This window comes from Myotis yumanensis, unplaced genomic scaffold (genome assembly GCF_028538775.1).
Source record: "Myotis yumanensis isolate MYYU_CA2020_CCGP unplaced genomic scaffold, mMyoYum1.0.hap1 SCAF_4, whole genome shotgun sequence".
NCBI lineage: Eukaryota > Metazoa > Chordata > Mammalia > Chiroptera > Vespertilionidae > Myotis > Myotis yumanensis.
In genome coordinates, this window is record NW_027223755.1 from 11,891,851 (window position 1) to 11,913,910 (window position 22,060).

The 22,060-nt window shown below is 41.4% G+C and overlaps 1 protein-coding gene across 3 annotated transcripts in view; it reads right to left on the bottom strand.

Moving 5' to 3' along the window:
• The window catches only part of SEMA5A (semaphorin 5A), a 394,782-nt gene that overhangs the window by 15,920 nt on the left and 356,802 nt on the right, over positions 1–22,060 (bottom strand). For all 3 annotated transcript variants that reach the window (XM_070411885.1, XM_070411886.1, XM_070411888.1), the window contains exons 17-18: positions 8,295–8,520; positions 5,109–5,327 (exon numbers count right to left, since the gene is read on the bottom strand). In XM_070411885.1, the coding sequence (XP_070267986.1) occupies positions 5,109–5,327; positions 8,295–8,520 (445 nt within the window). The remainder of the gene's footprint in view (positions 1–5,108; positions 5,328–8,294; positions 8,521–22,060) is intronic.

Consider the following 22,060-nt stretch of genomic DNA (forward strand, 5'->3'; position numbering starts at 1 on the left):
GTAACTCGAACATTAGGCAGAACTGGTTCCTGATGAACTACTGCCATGCCTGCCCTTGACCCCGAGCCATTCTCCTGTTTTCTCCAGGCTGGGCTCCTGATACCAGTGGAGGGGCTTCCTGAGCACTGGGTCAGCTGACCCTCCTGGCTCTCAGTGCTCCCGCCTGCTTGTTAAACTGAGACCTCACGCTGGCTTCTGTCTGACATTGTCAGATATGATCTGCCATTTGTCTAACTCCTTGCTGATCCACCCTCTTGTCAGCCAGACCTGCCCTGTTTTACTGAGCCCCAGAGAAAAGCTGCAGGACTTTGTCTAGATATTGTTAGGCTCCAATTAGCAAAAAGCAATCATAACCACAGCATACTACATAAAAAAGCTGATGAGGGATTCGCGTTTACAATATGTAGATAGTATCATATTTTATTTTCTCCACATCCTTCATAAAATAGAACAGAAGCAACAAGGAAAGGGAATGCCAAAATCGTTAAACATATAAGGCTATTTTAGGTAGAATGACCTAGTTTATATTTGAATACACCCATTGTGAACTAATACATCTTTTTATAAAGTAATATGTCTCTTTAAATATAGGCATAGATAAAACTAACGCATTTTTGGGACATATAAGAAGAAGCATCATGTTTATGATGATATTTTAATTTGCAAAAAAGTAAAAACAGAAAAAAATATTTGGCATGTAACTGGGAATTTTGTGATTTGTCAGTTTATCTGAAGAATTCAACCTTTTCCCTAATAAGCATGTCAGAAAGTGAGGATGAATATCTGACATTGGTTATAATACCAGAAAAGGAAGGCAGGCAGAGATTTGCCTAGAACTTTAAATTTTGCAAACACCCACTGCCATGTCTATTCTCACTGTAAACAGCTGAAGCTTGGTCTCAAGTGGGTACGTGTACACACCCTACACTAAGGCACAGATAATTCAGAGTGCCTCAGAGTAGCATGTGTCACAGAGTACAGATGTTTGAATGTACACAAGGCCGTCTGGGGCTCAGTTCAAATGCCTCATCTAGATGGGTGCTGGAACTGGACTTGGAGCAACAATGTGGTCTAAAGATCCTTGACTTTTCTATTGCATAGTGAACCTGCAGATCAATGGTCACTAGGTATATGAAAAGATGCCCAACATTATTAATAGCAAGAAAATACAAATCAAAATCATAAGGAGATATCACCGCACATCTGTCAGGATGGCTATTGTAAAAAAAACACACAATAGATAACAGTAGACAATAGTGTTGGAAAGAATGTGGACAAATTGGAACACTTGTACCCTGTTGGTGCAAATGTAAATTGGTGCAGCTGCTATGAATAACAGTATGGTGGTTCCTAAAAAAAATTAAAACTAAAAACATACCATATGATCCAGAAATCCTGAGCATATATCTAAACATAAGGAAATCAGGATCTCGGAACGATATCTGCACTTCCATGTTCATTGTAGCATTCTCTGCAATAGCCCACATGGGGAAACAACATAAGTGTCCATTGACAGATGAATGGAAAAAGTACCTGCGGTATATGTGTACTATGGGATATTCCATTAAAACCAAGAGAATCCTGTCATATTCCACAACATGGATGAATCTGGAGGACCTTATGCTAGTGAAATAAGCCAAAGAAAGACAAATACTGCATAGTTCCACTTATATGTGAAATCTGAAATTTTTACTCATGGAAGCAGAGTACAATGGAGGTTGCCAGGAGATGGGGGAGGGGAAATGAAGAGCTGCTGTTCAATGGGTATGAGGTCTTAGTCATGCAGCCTAGAGCTAACAACACTGAGTTGTTAATACACTTTGATGCAAAGGGTCTGGCCCTCTGTTAGACTATCACTCTGTTCTTTCTCACTCACACTTATGTTATTTGATTTGACCATTATTTAGTAAAAAGAAACACCTGTAGTCTCTACCTTGGTCTGCCAAGGTCTGGAAGCCATAGTTATGAATCCAACAGGGACTGGAGAAAAGGAGAGAAGGATAAACACAAAGCTAGTTCTCATTGTTGCAGGTAAACTACGTAGGTAAAGGTACCACAAGAAGTTGAAAAATATAATTTTACCGTGTTGCAATTTGTCATACACATTTGAACTGCAGATAAAATTTAAAAGATATTTTACATTCACCTACTTTGCTTAGATTTATTTTCAAACTTAATCATAATGAGGAAGCTTGTTTTTTAATAAAATACAGTGCCCATTTGCACATGCGTACCATGGACCAAATGGAGCTAAGGGAGAGTAAATTCATAAGGAGGAAAGTATCTGAAATTAGGTAAAAATAGCCTTGTAACTGGACCTCCTCATGGCTGAGCAACTCTGCATCCAGAGCCCTGAAGGCTTCGACCCCTCCTTGATGAGTTACATGCTTTCATGTGTTCAGGAATTTTCTAGGAGGTGGGAGAGAGAATTGACATTTACCCAAGTCAGCCCCTCGAATCCACCCACACCCAAGTGGGAATTGAAGAGGGCAACTCTGAATATTTTCACAACCCTCTATGGAATCTTGGCTTTTAGAAAGAAAATGAAGACAGAGCTATTTCAAGATATTAAGGTTATATATACATGATACTGTCTTGGCCATCAAATAAACTAAAATAAACACAGCCACCAGACCATGCTCATGGATATCTCTGACATGGGCACTGAGCCTGCTCTCAAGGACAAGGCAGCATCCTAGAATCTGGAGAGTCTGCCCGCTCTGCTGACATCAATGAGGACTCATGTCTGGAGCCTGGGAGACGAGAGGACATGGAGTGATCCTAACATTCCCACGTCACCCTGCCTGCTCAGTTACAGCACTGACCCTAATCTAATGATGCCACCCATGCTCTCCCTCCCAGCCCTGGGGGAGGAATCCTCCACTCTCAGTGTTGGGGCTGTGGGAAAATCTTGGCTCTGTGACCTTTCCCAGCCCCTCAGCACCACTTGGCTGGGAAGGCTGGATGGTCTGAAGTCTCCTGAGGCTGGAGAAATTCAGGCAGAGACAGTCCAGGAGGAGCAGAGCAGCTGCACGAGCAGGGACATTAGTGAGAGCCTCAGCTACAAAGCTGGAAACTGTGTATTTTTAGTTTAATGTACATATTTAAACATCCATCCATTCATCATCTATCTATTCATCATCCATAGTCCACTATCCATCCATCCATTCATCCATCCATACATCCATCCATCCATCACCCATCTCTCCATCCATCCACTCATCCATCTGTCATTTAAACATCCAACTATTAATTCAATTATCCATCCATCCATCCATTATCCATTCATCCATCCATCATCTATCTATCTTCTCATCCATCCATTCATCCATCACCCATCCATCCATCCATCTATCCATCCACTAAGCATTTTACCATCATCTATCAATCCATCTACCCATCCACCAAATGTATGGCTTCAACCCAGTTTCTTGTTCAAAGAACTCAGCAAGTTGCTTGTACCTACTGAAAGAGATGCTATACTTTCAAGCTTCTGTATCTTTAAAAACACTACATCTGGTGTTTGGAATGACCGTGCATTCCCATCTCTGCTTGTCTGTTTGTCCAACTCCCTCCAGACTCAGCTCAGAGGCAGTCTGCTTAGGGCAGTGGCCATGTCAGCTCAGCGGGTCCTTATTTGATGTAACCACTGCCTCTACATCCAATATATGCAGCCCAATAGCTGGTGACCATACTGGGCTGGCATTATTCACAGGATGCCTCCTCACTGCACCTTTCTTTACCCTGTGAATAGTGCATAGTAGGCTATCCAAAAATGTTTGCTGATCAACTGACTGAAGGAAGGAAGATAAATAACCAACTGCTTGCTTTCCCTTCCTTCAACAGTGACTAGTCGGCATTCCTGGTGTGTGTTAGGCCCATGCTGGGAGTGAGGGCACTGCAGTGAGTGTGTGACACCCTCACTACAGCCCCTGCCCTCCTGGAGCTTTTACTCTGACTGAATCAAAGGCAGCACACACTGCAGACCAGCACTCGGGATGGCCTGAGATATCAGGTGAGACATCCTCTCTCTGTGGGAAGGTCAGAGGAAGTGATGCAGGTGACAGGGCCCCGCCCAGAGCTACGGCAAGAGAGAGCAGACAAAACAGAGGAGCCTGAGGGCCTGTGTGTGCAGACAAGGCCCTGTCCAGTAAGACAGAGGCTCCCGGGCTCATTTTATGCACTTGGCGCTTCTTTGGGAATTCTAAGAAATGAAAAGCCAGGTCTCAGGAGGAAGACCCAGACACACAGCTTTTGTCACCTTCCAAGAGAGAACAGTGTGTGTTTAGAGACCCAACTTAGGAAAAAGTGGACTCCTGCAGACCAAGGCACCCTGGTGAGTCACCCTTGATAACTATCACCTGGAACAGGAATCTGTGGTGAACAGAGGCGAGTTCAGGGCCGGGACCATCAGAGCCTGGGTGGGGGCCAGGCCCCACTTTTAAGGACAGGAGCCTCTCTCCTGACCATGGCAGTAACACTGACTTCTCCACCTGGCACAGTGCCTAGTGCCGACCATGCTCACAGTTGCTCATGAGGATGTTTCCGTTTCTCGTAGACTGAAGAAATAAATGAATATAATGTAGCCTAGGTTCTATTTGCTTTTATGCCAATACTGTTGTGAGACATACTCTGTGGTTTATAAATTTGTATGTGTATGTCTGAATATACAGGCATAACTCATTTTATTGTATTTTGCTTTATTGGGATTAGTTGAAGGCAAGACCCTCCATCAGCAAGATTACAACTTGCTGAAGGCTCAGATGATGGTTAGCATTCTTAAGCAATGAAGTGTTTTTTAATTAATATATGTACAATGTTTTTTTAGACCTACTGCTATTGCCCACTTAATAGACTATAGCATAATGTAAACATAACTTTTATATGCACTGGGAAAACAAAAAATGTATGTGACTTGATTTATTGCATTATTTGCTTCATTGCAGTGGTTTGGAACTGAACCCTTAATATCTCTAAAACATGCATTTCTCTTTCTCTCTCATATATACGTAAAGCCAGGGAAGCCAGTTGAGCCTCCCCTATTTCAGAATGTCTTCCAAGGCCCTTGATTTTTTTCAGATATTTTTCCAATTCCTCAATCCACTCACCTGGGCAAGGCAAAATGTTGCACTCCTGGTATTCCAGGGATGGGCCCAGGCAGGGCATGCCCCCGTACTTGGGCTCAGGGTTGTTGCAAACTCGCTTCCGGTTCCGAATGCCCCTGCTACAGTCGCGGCTGCACTGTGACCACGACGTCCAGGCTGACCAGGCCCCGTTGACGGTGTGGGCAGAGTATCTCCCGGCACGCATGAAATCACCAGAGAGACCTGCCAAGGGAAAGGCTAAGGTGTCAGTTCTTGAAGTGACCAGAGTCTAAACTAACTTTCAATGTGTACCTGCTGCCGGCTTTGTTTCTGTAACCACACCTCAAATTTAGTGGAACACATTTTGCACTTCAAAACCCAACATTGAAAAGAGAAGCAGTGGCATGCTAACCTCTCATAAATCAGGTGTCTTTCTCTGTAGTTGCTATTAGATCACAGGTGCAAATAAGAACTCACTTTGGCTCTAGGTTCACACAGGCTATAGGCCTTGCATTAGTAGTTCACTTATTTTTCTGAGAAACTTTTTACAAAGAAAACACAAGTTTCTCACTTCCCTTGGGAATTCCTCAACACATGGCCCTTGGACTCACTGTCAAGAATATGGTCTGTAAGAACAGAACTGGATTCAGACATTTTTTAAATCCAGTCCTTCCCCTGTTAACCTTTGCCAAGTGAAGTAAGACTGGTGAAAGGTGTGGAGTTCATGCATCTGAATCCCAGGCCATGGAGACATGTGTCTGCTCCAGGTCCCTTCAATGGGTCTGAGCTCACTGCCCAGAACCCGGCACATCCTTGCATGGCCTTGTCCTGTAGCAAATGCTCCCAGGAAGTTCAGAGCCCACTTACTAGCTAGACGCGCTTCCCTGGGAACAAATGTAGACACGGAAGCAGCCGCAATTGGTGGTGGGGCTGAGGGTGGGGAGTTGTCTTGTTAGAAACAGACTCTGAATACTGTGGGTCAGGTCAGCTCTGAGCATTTTGCACTTAACTCATTTAATTAGCCACAGTCAAAATTCCTGTTCATTTTACTGAACATACCACCCACTTACAATACTAGAAAACATTCAGTAATTTTCTCAAATGTAGGCAGAATGACACAGCTTAACCAAAAACTCTCTAAGTATGCACAAAGTTCTGGGTAAGTGTGGAAGGCAAATGCACTAACAGTTCTATCCACTGTGAAATAATTTTGTCGTTTACTTAAAAACCGAATCAGAAACCAAGGCAGGATGCTCGTTGGAGAAAATGGATTAGAAATGTCTCTCTGTGACAAACCAGTACTTTGTGGTTAATCAATAAAGGACAACTATTCACAATTAAGCCTCATCTTGTGTGGTCAGAGGCAAGCAAGTCCAATTTTGCATTTCCAAGATATCGATACCAAAAATGTGTGGATACTCTTTAGAACATGAAACCATTAAGACACAAGAAAGATGAAGTCTTTTTAGGCCATGCCCTTGGTATACATTGGGAGAAAATATAGACTGTGCTTTATAATAGAGTAGTAAACTTTTCCTTAGTTTATATTACTAGCATTTAAAACAAACATTAGCTTTGGTTTTGTATGTACCTGAGAATGGAAGAAAAACAAAATCTATATTCAGAAAAGAGAATAAAGTTAATATATAGGAAAACATCGTTTTCTATTTATTTATTTTTTTACTTTGGTATCCTAAAAAATAAGATAGTTCACAGCCAGCTTTGAAATAAGGAAATAAGTGAATGGTGTTTATTTGTTTTATTTAAACAGTAGACTTATTCACACCGAATTCTTTACTAAAGCAGACTTCTTTTTTTTCCAATGAAACAAGAAGCAAGCTTGTTGGTTGCAGAACAACATTAAGCATCATGGTTTGACGTGAGGATCGAGTTCATGTCATTAGCATAGACAGTTAATATCAGCAAAGCAGCATGACAGGAGCGGCTGCTGATGGCCCTCCCACCATCCAGGCTGGCAGTGCTAAGAGGCATGGAATTCTGTGACGTGTGCAGCTGGTGGCCCTCACTCACAGCCACTCGTTTAAGAGCTTCTCTTGGGCAGTGCAGGAGATTTCTTGCACCTCCAAGAATTTATTCCACCTGCATCAGTCCAAGGTGGCGACTCACCAGTTCTGTGTTTCCTTAAGGCTAGCCACCCTGAGTCTAAAGCTCGTTCTCTAAAAATGACCTTGATGGTGACTGTGCTTTCTCTATCACGCTCATGTTGGGAGACTAAGATAAAATTATAAACACAGACGTGCTGGGAAATAGGGAGAGATGGTTGGGTGCAAGATATTATTACTTTTGCTGTTCTCACCAAACCATGCTGTGAGGACACATCTATGGGCACGTGTGTTCTTTTTAGAATTGTCCAGATTATGTGACATTAGATGAGAATGGCAGAAGAGATGGAGAATGATGCAGAAATGCCCAGGGCAGAGGGTGGATTTTCTGGTCTACCCCAGAGCTTACCCCTTGCTACTAATATGTCATTGAAGGGACTTATACAAGTACAAGGGGCAAATCGATTTCAAAGACTATTAAAGGGTTCTAACATGCTATATTCTTTTTTTAAGATATTTTTATTGATTTCAGAGAGGAAGGGAGAGGGAGAGAGAGAGAAACATCAATGATGAGAGAGAATCATTGATCGGTTGTCTCCTACACGCCCCCTACTGGAAATAGAGTCCACAAACTGGACATGTGCTCTGACAGGGAATTGAACCGTGGCCTCTTGATTCATAGGTCGATGCTCAACCACTGAGCCATGCTGGTCAGGCACACTCTTAATTATACACACACACACACACACACACACACACATTTCTGTTTTCTTTGTCCAATTTTGAGATAAACAAAATAAAAGCTTATTGCACATTTTAGTATCAAAAGAATTGTGGAAAGGTCACTGATCTTTCCGTAATATTTTCTGATACTAAATAAATCTCCCACAAACTACTGTGGCCTTGCTATAAACATAGTATAATTTTGAAGGCTGAATTCACAGGACCATCTACATTTTTATAGTAAGGCTGTTTACTATCAATTTGCTATACAGCCAGTTCTGCTCTAGAGGGATGTGTTGTTAGAAAGATTGCTAAACCATAAGTCACTGAAAGGAAAAATACCTCTTCGCTCTTCTCTGAAAGCAGAGAAAAGATCACATGCCTGTCCATGGAAGTGGGTCAGACCCTAGGAGTCCCCACTCACCATCCGTGGAGCAGCCGCTGGTTCCGTCACTGGAGCAGTACCGCATTTCAATTCTCTGTCTTCCCACTTCCAGCAAATTTGGATCAGGGAGGCGGGCTTTGCACGTGTATCGAAATCGCTGCTCATAGTGGCCACCGTTATCAGAGATGTTGACAGGCGTCCAGGGTGTCCAGGGCGTGGTCTTCTTCAGCTCAGGGCAGGGGTTGGTATTACAAGGCTGGTACTCCTGGGAGAGAAAAGGTGTGGGGTATTCTCAGCACACAGCATAAATAGAGCCAGGCGTTTCTCTATCGAAAGACAGGGCTCTCTAACACTTCATATCTTAATATTCCCATCAGCCACTCTACAAGGTTTAAAACCCATTTTTGTTAAATTAGGCCTTTAGGAGAATGCTCTGTTTTCAACGCAACTCTAAAAGGATCTGCACAAGTTCTCCTGTGTCAATAATGAACATGAGACAACGGACATAATTGTACGTGAATAAAAATCATGATTTCCATATAAATCATCTTCCTTTCACTTAATAAGTGACCAAAATGCTAATTACTCAGATGTTAAATTTAGCTGTCTTATCTAAAAGATTAAAGTTAACATGATGGAACCATTACCTGTTTTTTGAACCACAGTATGTTCAGCTTGTGATTAATGGATATTTTAAGCTCTGGAATAACAGATTCAAAGGGATAGACTGGTAGGTATCCAAATGATAACGACTTTTAGTCGCTAAGAAATTTTCACCAGATTTCCCTGGTTAATACCTCAGTGACATTTGTCAGTTTCTCCTCCCTTCCCTCACTACCAGGAATCTCCCTGGCACACAGGTTGGAAGGTCCTGGGAGCTGAGCAGAGAGATCTGAAGGTTTGGTACAGTGAGTGCTGGGGGGTTGGGATTTAAGACTACAATGATGAAGATCAATCTGAAGCACTAAAATAGTTATTTGGCAAAAATTTTAAACTCTATATCCCCAGAAATAGGGCCAAAATAAGGGTCCTGGGTTTGACTTTGGACAGAGCACCACATGGAGATTCCTCCATTTGACAACAATGTTTCATTCGAAGCAAAATCCATAACACACAATACACTCAATTATGGGCACACTTCTAAAATGATATTTGTCAATGTTAAACATACATATAAAATAAGAGATAAACTGCTCTCTAAGCTGTATTATAAAAAGGAGAACTGTTCCATCCTCCCCCCATCAATTTTTAGTTAAGCATTTTGATAGGTAGTCCATAGAGCTAACGAGAATTTTCCATCAGGCATTGTCCATTCACTGTGCACGATGGAAAACAGGGATTTAGCTCTTAACTCCCCACCTCCCTCCCTGCATCTTCAACACTGATGCAGTCGCATCTTCCGTCATCATAATATGGTCAAGCTACACTTGGTTAGGTCAAAATGCAGTGTTTGCTCGTAGCACTAGGGGAGCACTATCCACACCTGAGTGCTGTAAACCACGATCGATTTCTGTCTCTGGTGCAGTTCCCTTCCAATCCGAGTTAAGGGCTCATCTGTTTTGGGGGGTAGTTGTTTCGTGTCTATGAGCATGTCATTACTTCAGCCCTGTCATATAGTCAGACACAGTAAGAACTGTCTTTGTGGGTTTCTGGTTAGAAAAAATATCCTTTTAATATCTTTAATAGTTTGTTAGTGAATTTCCAATATGGCAGAAAGTAGCCATGTGTGTCCACACCATCAGCTTTACCTGGACAACTATTAAAGTCATGATTTTGTCACTATTATAACTAGATTTCTTCACTCATAATCCCTCATTTTTTATTATTTTTACAGGGGACAATACTCCGGAGTTCTCTGTGTTGGTGACATCATAGGCTTTTAACAGAAAATATGTGAAGTGATCACCGCGGCATCTCTGATGTAATACCCTGTCAAGGTGCTGCTCCTGTCCACAGCAACACACACCGGAAGACAGATGACTGCATTTTCCTCCCTTTACAGCGTCTTTGATCACGGCATCTTTTGGAGGCTGCCTCCCGAATGAAAAAATAGCCCAATTCAGGCCATAAACTCAATGGTGTGAGAAACTAGACAGGACACGTGTGAGCTCGCTCTATTTCACTTGAAATGGAAGCCACATGATAGGAATGCTTTAAACCTCATCTGGGATCTCCCAGGCTGGTGGTGTGCAGCACTGTCATCCCCAGATTGAAAATGCCATATGCCACTGTCCTCCCCTTCCTGACTCTGTGCCCACCTGGCCGGGCCAGTGTCCAGGCTCCTTGCTGAAGTGGACTTAAAACATATGCTGTTTATGGACCCTTGCTTTAAAAATACAGGTCTTTATTAATAAGTTCAACATCACTTTATGATGGCAGGAGCTACATGTGCCAGCAACAGGAATCTCTCAAGGATAAAGAAGGTCAATTCAGGCTCATTAGACTGAAACCTCTGATAACAAAGTCTGTTCTTTTGTTCATTAAGTCCTCATAGCATACATTTTAACATGAGACACAGGCATTTCTCTTTTCAACTGCTTTTTGAGGTTTCATATGATGCATTCACTTAAAATGTCAAATTATGACATGCTGAGATGATTTTTAGAGAAAGTAAACTAAAACCACAAGTAAATCACCACAAATTAGATATTAGAATGGCTAAAACAAAACAAAACAAAAGAAACCAGAAACTTGCCAGTCAAATGCTGGTGGGCTTCCGGGCAACGGGAACTCTCCCTCCTGCCCTGCTGGTAGGGATATAAAATCACACAATCCCTTTGAAAACTATTGACATTTTCTTAAAAACTTATAAACACACTTATCATATGATTGAGCCATTTCCCTCGTAGATATTTACCCAAGAGGAAAGAAAGTATATGTCCATACAAATCCTTGTACATGAATGCTCATAAAAGCTTTATTTGTAATAGCCATAAACTGGAAACAACCCATATGTCTATCAGCAGGTAATAACTAAATACTTCATCTTCTATCCAAATAATAGAACACTACTTGACAATAAAAGAAATGAACTGTTGATATGTGCACAGCACAGAAGAATCTGAAAATAATTATTCTGAGAGAAAGAATCCAACAAAAGGAAGTAACCTATAAAATTATGGAAAACGAAAACTAATGTAGGATCAGAAAGCAGAGAAGCGGCTCCATGGTACTGAGAAGGACACAGTGCCTGAGGGAGGGGTGACAATGGGGAACAAGGAAACTTTTAGGTTGATGGACATGTCCATTCTCTCGATTCTCCCGCTGGCTTTGGAAGAAGTTAGCTGCCACACTGTGAGAGGGCCACATGCCTGACACCTGAGGGCAACTTCTAGGATCTCCAGTGACCTCCAGCCTAAGGAAAACAGGGACTCAGTCCCAAAATTGCAAAGAACTAAATTCTTCAAACAATCAGAGAGCTTGCAAGAGAACCCAGAGCTTCAGAGAAGTTTGCAACTCCGGACACTTTGACTTCAGCCTATGAGACAGAGCAGAGAAACCAGTTACATGGGCCCAGACGTGTGACCCATGGAACTGTGAGAGGATAAAAAAAAAAGTATTGTTTTAAGCCACTAAATTTATGCTAATTTTGTTACATGACACTAGAATATTAATACATACTGATGTAAATGTATATTTGTTTGTATATATAAAAAGGAATGTATTCTGGGACCCTGCTTTTCATCCAATACTCCAAGGATTCAATTGATTAGAAGATTCAAATGAAGTTGAATTTTTCTTATGTCCTGCTTTTGCCTCTTAGTCTGATCTCCCATTGGCAGGAATTTTCTTTCACAGAAACTCATTATCTTCCTTCTATAATATTCCTCCAATTTTTTTCTTATGAGAAAATTTCAGTTATTTTTTTAAATTACCATTACTTGCTATTAATAATACATAGAAAGTTGTTGATGGGAGTCCCACAGGTTATGTACCAAGTTGAGGTTAGTTGTTAGAATTCATGCTTTATTAAAGATGCCTGGCCCTATGCAGAATTTTTTTTTAATTCAGCTATGCAGAACTGTGACAAAATATACATGTTGACCATCGATTTGAGTTTCAATTTCACCAAATCCATTAAAGCTTTAGATTTCTGTCCACTATGTGTGTGTGAAGTATATTGGGTATATGCCTTTTGCTTTAAGGGCATAAGCAGACTATGTGGTGTTCTATTCATCCCATAAAAGAGCTTTTCCTAAAGCGTGTCTCTGGGCAGCTCATGGTGTGCTTCAGGAAAAAGCATCTATTGTCAGGAAGGACTGAGGGGCCTTGGGTTCAACAAACATAAGTGGGTTTCCTCAAAGCAAGCGTGATATGAACTGATCTTGAGCCCTTTTCTCAGACCTTCTTGAAAAACCAGAATTGACTAACTGAGCAAATTGCATATTAGTAAATGCTGTCGAGGAGGATGCTACCTGGAATCAAACAAGCTCCCAAAAAGTGAAAGCAATTTTACTGTTGTGTGACTGATGTAACATCGACTTCACTAACTCAAAACTGAAAATGAGGGTGCATCCCTGCCGTTCTGAGGTTGTGTGGAAGATCCCTGTCTTCTGCTAAACCTAACCAGGACGTGAAAGACTGAAGATGGAGTCTTATGTTCATAAAATCCTTAGCCCATGTCATATGCTCTATGTCCTTAGCCCATTGAGATGTCCATGTTCTAATGGGGAAGTCATCTAAAATAAGCCTTCAAGGCTGCTGGTGGTGGCTTCCCAGGGAGTGCATGAGGCCTTAGGGGGCTGGCACTTCATTAATCTTTCTTCTCCAGTGATTCCACCTTTGAGCTTATTCATAAGTTTCTACTGTGAAACTCTCTGATCACTTCCATGTTTGTGACTTTATGTGATAACCAAGGTAGCCCACCAGGTCTGTCCAGGGGGTCTACTCCCTTCATGTCCATTATCTAGTGCCTCAGATTTCTCATTGAAAGGTGGTCATAGAAAGACACAAATCATGATGATTTGGGAGTGTTAAACCAGATAATGTACTTATAGTAATTATCAGAGAGTTTGGTATTCAGGGAATTGTTGGTGTGCACAGAGGTCTGGAAACAAAGATGGGGTACAGAACACAAAAATATTAGTTCTCCAAAGTTGGTCAGTAGCAACCTCTGTCCAAAAACAATTCAGATGGTCATAAGAAGCCATAATTACCCTAGCAGGGTTACACACAGGAGAATGGATTTGCCCATCTGGTAACATAAGTATCCAAGTTTCCATGTATATAATTTCATTCCCTCTATAATGTGATCATTTGGTGGAAAATTATCTTCTGAATTTGCTCTTATCTGAGTTTATATGAAACTGACTTTTTATCAATTCATATTCCTTAAATAATTAGTTAAGATTTCATGCCCCAAAAGATAGCAGTAAGAACATTTATTTAATCGAAAATTCCAATATCATGTAAGATGTATTTGGAAAATTCATTGCTAAGGTCAAAGTCCTTCTGTCATTTTGCTTCACCAGTAGGGAAATATTTGGAACTCTTGGGTATTTTCTTGGCTCTCTAAGTTGGGATCCATCATTTAATAGATCTGGAAAATGAAAAACATGTGTGTTTTATCAACATCTTTCACAAGGAATTGCACTTTTTGCTCTTCTTTGGGCCAATTTACTGTGGGAAATTATGTTCCTCTTAAAAAAAGATCTATAAATGACTCCCGTTTTATAATTCAAATTTTATAATTATATTCCTATTACCTCGAAAATGTTTCCTGCCAGAACTTATGGGTATTGACCTAAATATTTTAATTTAAACATTTATATTTTTGAAATTAAAGTCAAAGTAATATTGCCCAAATGACATTTCTAATTAACAACAGATGAAAATGGAAGCATCATGTGATCTATCCATCCATCCACTCAGTCATTTATCCATTTTTCAATAATCATTGTTGAAGAACCTATACCTCTTCAAGGGATATTAAATATTAATGATGAAAATAAGCACATGAAGTTCAAGGGAAACATGAAAGTACCAGCAGTCCCGTACCAACTATGTGTGAAGGGAGTTAAGATGTCTGAGGGACTTGACCTTCAATAAGACGACATAGTAACTGGCACTGTGGCCAATCTCATAAGTCACTCCCCTGGGATTCTCTGTCTGAAATACCACTTTCACACCAAGGTGCATGGTCTTCCTCGATTGCAGCACTGAAGGTGGGATGCGCCCACCAATTTAGTTGCCTGACTAACCAATTCTAGTAAAATGATCTGTGCCCTAATAGTAGAATGTCATTGTTAACAGAAAACAAAACAAAAGCCCTAGTGCAATCTTAGCCACCTTAGGAAAAGTTTAAAGTGTTGATCGCGTGCTTTCTGAACCTGGCCCTGCTCCTGGCTGCCAGCATAACACAGGGAGGGGCAAAAGTAGGCTTACCATTGTTTGCATGGCAAATAATACAATAATAAATAAATAATAATACAAGAATAAACTCTGTGTTTCCTGCACTTACACCTCCCACCCTCAATGGCTGCTTTCCCATAAGTGAGGTCTGCAGTAGAATTAAAATATTCAAAATGTTGGAATCAAACATAAGTTAAACATTTCTAGGTTTTAATGTACTTAACATATGGCAATGGCATAACACAATTTATCTAGAAGTTTCCTATAAAAAAAGGAACACCCAAATCAATGTTTAAAGATGAGCTATATTATGAATTTTCATCTACTTAAATATGATTAGAAAATCATCTATAATAATAAAAGCATAATATGCTAATTAGACCAGACATCCTTCTGGACGTCCTTCTGGATGACCTTCGGGATTAAGCTGGGGCTGCGAGGGAAGCCCGGGTCCCGGGTGCCTGCCAGCAGCCGGGAGAAGGAAGGCCTACTCTTGCAGGAATTTTGTGCATCAGGCCTCTAGTTCTGCTATAAATTCCTAAAATGTAAAATGATGATTAAATAATGAAGTGGGTAAACTTCTTCCAAATTCATAGTTTGGTCACAGAAGCATGCTGTTATATCTGTTTCTTAGTTTTTGTTTTTTTTAAATAGGTTTTTATTGATTTTAGACAGAGAGGAAGGGAGCGAAAGAGAGAGAGACATAAATGTGAGAGAAACATCAATTAGCTGCCCCTGCACAACCCCCATCTGGGATGTAGCCTGCAACCCTGCATGTGCTCTGACCGGGAATCAAACCAGACACTATTTGGTGCCTGGGACAACGCTCAACCACATAAGTCACACTGGCCAGGGCCATTCCTTAGTTTTTTAACTGTACAAATTTTCTTTCCCACTACTATCTCCATATAAATTCACTTCTATATATGAAAACATGAACACGTGATAGAAGTCACTTGGTAATTCATATATTAAGATTATCTAAACCCATGGTCGGCAAACTGTGGCTCGCGAGCCACATGCAGCTCTTTGGCCCCTTCAGTGTGCCTCTTCCACAAAACACCACATGCGGGCGCGCATGTACAGTGTGATTGAAACTTCGTGGCCCATGCGCAGTAGTCACTATTTTGTGGAAGAGCCGGTATTTTGTGGAAGAGCCACACTCAAGGGGCCAAAGAGCTGCATGTGGCTAGCGAGCCACGGTTTGCCGAGCTGCAGTTTGCCGACCACTGATCTAAACCAACAAATGCAGCCACAAAGCTCATGTTCTAGAAAGCCGCTTCTCTTTTTCAACAAGGTAAGGGTGTTTCTTATTCAAAGCCATCTTTCTGGCCTACAGAAAGTATCCCACTTGAAATACTTAGAATTCTGTACTGTGGGCAACATTAAAATTCATTTTTCTCTTCTGGACACATGGTAAAATTTAAGCAAGAGTATTGACTGCTCTCTGCCTCAATTTCTATTCATTTGGGCAAAAAATTCCATAAGGTGGCTGAGTAAAAGTGCCTGCTCTTCTAAAATATGACTCAAGTATTTCTAAATTGCTTTATTTTCTTACAAATATTAGTCTATAAAATAAAGCCATAAGTGATATAAGGGTGACTGCAGACATCTAAGTTTTCTCTTATAGTGTGATGAAAAAAAAAAAAAGTAGTTTTCTTCTTTTAGACCGTCCCTCAGTAATAGAGTTTCTTTGTCTTTATTACACCATGAAACACTCTACCCACAATCAGGCAGAACATTACAGTCAGGGGAGTAGACGTGAGGTTTGTTCAAACAGGAGTTTACCCGGGCAGGCAGGAACAACACCAGCTGCTAGAAGCCTAAGTATACATTTAAAATATTTAATACCTAATTATATAAAAGAGACATAATTCCATAAAATATAACAAAATAGTACTCGAGAAGGCCATCATGAATGGGGGTCATGGTGCCCATCTAGAGAAACCCTGGGCTAATCAGTGCTTCTGATTGCATTTCTGTGGCTCACGCTGCTGGCAGAGTGAAACAGAAAGTGCTCAGCTCCCCAGATGACTCAGAAAATCAGATCAATGGCTCTGTCTCAACCCCTCCCATCTCATGGCCTGTGTCCCAGCCACGCGACACCGTCTTGAAGACCCACAGTCACATGCTGTGGCTTCAGGTCTCTGTGTTGTTGCTGCTGCTACTGCCTTTCCTGCAACCTGCCAGCTTTCTCCTAAATTTCCCTGGAAACTCTGCCTCCTCCAGGGTGCCACCCCTGGCCCCCGGGCAGTCACAGAGGAAGGATGCAGCTCTGCAATGACTGGCTTGCACAGGGGTCTCCCTCACACACCGTGAGGTTTGTGCAGACAGCGGCTGCCAACGTTTCATTTTTCTCTTTCTGGCCGGGCCCTGGACACTTGCTGGTCCTCACACAGCAGGCACTCTGCCAGCATTGGACCTCCCAGCGCTTCTGCAGTCAAACAGGCGCCAGTGGGGTCCACACATAAGAAACCCGCCACCGTCTCTTGTGTGATTTTGGTCCACTTTTCCTCAGTGGTGTTCAAATCTTTATAAGTACTGAATAATTGATCAATCAGTAAACGGTGTACAAACCGATAAAGGTCAGGAGGCTCTGGTCCATGTGGGGTGGAGGCTCATGCAGCTGAGCACCCCCAAGACCCCCTGCAGGGCCCAGCATGGCGCCATTGCCCAGCGCTGCCATGTGTGAATGCCACACTACCTCCCAGGACCAGTCATTCAGCAACAGTCTCTGACCTTCCAGACATGGGTACGAGAGCTGGCGGGAATCCTGGGGAGAACTTACTCTCATCCTTGACCTCACAACTCTTATTTCTTTGCTTTGCTATATTGACTTGGATGTGATCTCCGGTGCAGCAGGGGAATATTAGAGGGGCTGGCGAAATCCCTCAGCTTTTTCCTAAGTTAGCACCCCACAGACTGGTACTGAAAACCTTTTGAAATGAAGCAACTGACTTTCCAAATCTGTGTCTGGTCACATAACTGCACATCCTCCAGTCACCCGAATGATGCTACTTAGAGCTCCCAGTGTGTACCCCCACATCCTTTGATCCACATTCTTCACTCATGTTCCTTTCTCAGGGAAGCTCCCATGCCCCTCTCAACTTGGCCAAATCCTGGCCACACCATGAGGATGCCCTTGACCCAGCCACAGATAACCTCTCCCTCCTGTGGACTCACTGTTTTCTCTTAATTGCTCCACTGGCATTCCTAGCTTCTTCCTTATATCTTAGTTATTTGATTTATATATTTTTCTCTTAAGCTAGAAAGTCATATCTTTGTGGTTAGGGGTTCTATTGCCTGCATCTGTGTATCTTCCAAAGGGCCTAGGACAGTTCTGTGCTAGGTATTCAACATTTTTGGTTGACCAAATACACAGATGGAATGATCTGAAAATACTACAAAGTAAAAGGATGGCAGATCAATAACCGAGGTCATGGAGAATGTCCTTTTCTTCCATATGTTAAACTGTATAGAAATTAATAATACCATAGGAGATCACACCAAGAATTAGACAAATTAATCCTCAAAGAAGACTCATGTAGCAGGCCTGACAGTGGTACTAGCAGTTGCGAAAGGATAAGAGAAAGAAAGCGATGAAATAACTTCCTAAGGAAGCCTGCCTGGAAAACCTCAGAGGGCCCCTCGTGAGGTCTGAGCTCCATCTGGCTGCCCCTCTATTTCTGCCTCACTCCCTGTTGAGAGGCACGGGTCCCTGTGCTGCTGGTTTCCCATGTGGGGCCTGAGCCATTTGTAAGTAGATCCCACAGTTTCCTTCCTTCAGCTCCTGCCCCTTCCTTCTCCCACACAAAGACACTAGAGCTCCTTGGAAGACTACTTTCCAATTGTCTGCAACTGGGCAGTTTCCTGGGATGAGGATGGAGTAGAACAGATGTGGGAAATGTTTCGCATCGTGAAATAAGCAAGATGCCAAAGAGGAGTGTGTGCGATGTTACTTTCTCACGCTGCATGGCTTTTAAAGTAATGCGAGAATGTGACATGGTAGGAGCCAAGTCCAGCTTTAAGTGTCTTTATTGCAATGATTTCTTTCCAACCAGAACCTCATGAGATTCTGTACGTCAAAGAGATCTAGAAAAAAAAAAGCATGCTGTGGAGTGAAATGAAGAGACAGCTGTTCGAAGAATGTCTGCATTGGGGGCAGATCATCCAACCACAGAGCAAAATAATTAGGCTTTTATTCTCTTCTGACAAATGTAGAAGGCTTTTAATGTAGCATTGTGTTTCCATTTAGAAAGATTATAATATCTACATGTAGCACTAGCTTCTATTATTCTAAGATTCACATAGAAGAGATCTGAAGTAGGCTAAAGTTCTTCGAAGGCTCCAAGATTACTAAGAGGATAACACTTGAGAAGAAAGAAATAATGGTATCTGTGAAAATAATCAATGTTTTGAAACCATTTTTTCATCCTCTAACATCTGTCACTTTCCCCTTTACTTAATTACAAGTTGCTTTGAAAATTATTATGTGCGTGAATTGTTTTAACAACTGAAATTATACATGTTCAGAAATTCCACTCCGATGAGATAATAAAATGTGAAATGCAAATCTTAAGTAAAACACTAATTAAAACATATTGTTGATGTAATTAAACACTTAATTACTTCTTCAAAAGGAAGAACTGCCTGCCATGAGCCAAACCAAAAGACAAGTATAATGTGATCAAAACTCACTTGAAAATCCTCTGGCTGCACTTGCATACATGTGAACTAATTCTATAGCACGCCCCTCCTTGCTACATGGAGATTGGTATTAAATATATTGTGAAAAACAGCATCACAAATAAAAATAGGCATTGAACAAACTGACACACAGATAGTCCCTGTCCAAAGTTCTAAGCAGGCACTGTGATTCCCTTATTCACCCTGCTCTCCACAGAGCCCATCAGGGGCTAGAAGCTTAATCTTTTTTTTTTTTATTGCTTAAAGCATTACAAAGGGTACTACATATGTGTCCTTTTTTCCCCCTGCTCTTGACAATCCCCTGGCTTCCCCTACCCCCCAGGGGTCTTATGTCCATTGGTTATGCTTATATGCATGCATACAAGTCCTTCAGTTGATCTCTTATCCCCGTCCCTCCTGCCCCCCAACCCTCCCTGGCCTTCCCGCTGCAGTTTGACAATCTGTTTGAGGCAGCTTGAAACCAGAAACACCAATCAGAAAGGATATATGCACCCATATGTTCATAGCAGCACAATTCACCATAGCTAAGATCTGGAAATAGCCTAAGTGCCCATCAGTAGATGAATGGATTAGAAAACTGCGGTACATCTACACCATGGAATACTATGCTGCTGTAAAAAAGAAGGAACTCTTACCATTTGCAACGGCATGTATGGAACTGGAGAGCATTATGCTAAGTGAAATAAGCCAGTCAATGAAGGAAAAATACCACATGATCTCACTCATTCATGGATAATAAAGACCATTATAAACTTATGAACAATAATAGAAGCTTAATCTTAATATTTATTAAACAATGATGGAGTGAAATGGGTAAAAAATCAAGATGCTCAGATTTTGGTTATATGAGTGTGAGCTCAGGCAAACATCTTTTCAGAGTGTGATGTATGCAGGCCTTGCAAGCCCGAGTAAACCAAAGGCAGGCCACACCACAAGCAACACAATCAGTTAAGTAAATGACAAAGCCTTTCTTAAAGGGATGTCTCACCAGTTTTTGTTTGCTTGCATATTACCTTGATTTTAGAGAGGGTTCTTGAGCTGATGCAATGCTGGCCTCTCAAACATGGAACCTAAAATGGATCGGACTCCGGCTTCTCTCCACCTTCTCTGTAAGCTGGCTAAGTAGAGTTACTATCAGTGTACAGCCACAGGTCTCCGCTTGGGATGGCCGAGTGGCAGAATATTCTCAAGCAGTCATAGCCCAAGCTGCTATAATGCATGAAAATGTTTCCTGGAAACATAACTCCAGCCTGTGCAGTGTGCTGCTGGACTGAAATAGGCTTTTTAAAAATTGGATGGGAGATGGAAGAGCCCAAAGATGCAAATCAATGCAAGAGCTCAATCTTGATGCTGCAAACTCCCCCTTTCCCTCCGACAGGAAGCACTTGTCTTCCAGTGAGAGGGACCGCATCTTAGCACATCATGTAAAAGCCAACTTGGCTGGATAAACAAATTGCTTTTTAAAAATTAAGAGAGCCTTCTTTTTAATTACAGTGGCAAGTGCCCAGTGCAACTAGAAGCAGACAAGATGAGCTACAGAAATTGACCAAAATAAGTGCCCAATTTAGCAGGGACATCAAATCGACTAGATGATTCAAGGAGTGTTCTCTCTGGATAGATAATCCATGATTAGCCCAATAGTGTCTTCAGGGATACAATTCAAAGATGGAAGATGCATTTGGAAAAGAATATTCTTCGACTGTGTTTGGAGGAAGTCGACTAAGGCTTTACATTTAGAAAGCCATATTTAATTATTTTGTAGCAGTTAAAAATCTGGCATAATTTAAAACAGAGACCTGGGGTTCCCTCTTTTAAATAATGGCAACTGGATACTTGTTATGCCTTTAAAAAATCATTTTGTTCGGTGTATACATCAATGTAGACCTACAAAAGATTTTAAAACTCATGGCCATTTAGTGGAAATTGCTATAAGTAAGAATACTGTTTCTGTGTTTGCCTAAGTACATTTAGGTATTTTAGTGTCAGGTATAGGAAAAGCTTTATCGGGGACATTATTGGTAAACGGTAAAGGAAAAATCTCTCTGTGTGTCTCACTTAAGTCTCTTTTATAGCAGAGAACCTCTATTCACGACAGCTTCTCCTTTCAATTAACTCTGCAATGACTGTGTTTGAATTATTATAGGCAGAAATAAGCCTGATTATTTTGTGGAGCCACAGAAATCTGTGCAACAGACTCTTAAAACTCTATAAATGAAACATTTTTGTGAAATCCTCCAGACGTCCATATCAATTGCAATTTCCGATATTGTACATAATTTACACGTTCTAGAGACAGATTTTTGATGGATTAATTCCTACAATCCATCATTTTCCTTTTCTCTCCCTCTGCATCATGCATCATTCTTTAAACTTGATCACCGAATTTTCAGTGCTAAATTTCAGAAAACTTACACTTTTGTGGCTACCACCTGATTTTGTGAACTGATATGAAGTCTTTCAAAATACTCCAGCTTCTTTTAACAAAATGTGACATTTTGACTCTGACCATCTTTCATAACTGCAAGCTCTTCGCTGAGATATAACAAAAAGAAAGCAAATTTTGCGTTCCCACACGCATGAAGGTGCAATATTAAGGTTCAGTTAGGGAGGCTGATCCGTTCCCTTGCAGAAGAACTTGGAAATACAAGTGCATGCATTTTACAAGCTCAGTGCAGGGGAAGAGTTCAGACTGTGACCTTCATGAAGATCAAAGTCCTTTGTTGAACTTTCCTGGTAATGGACTACAT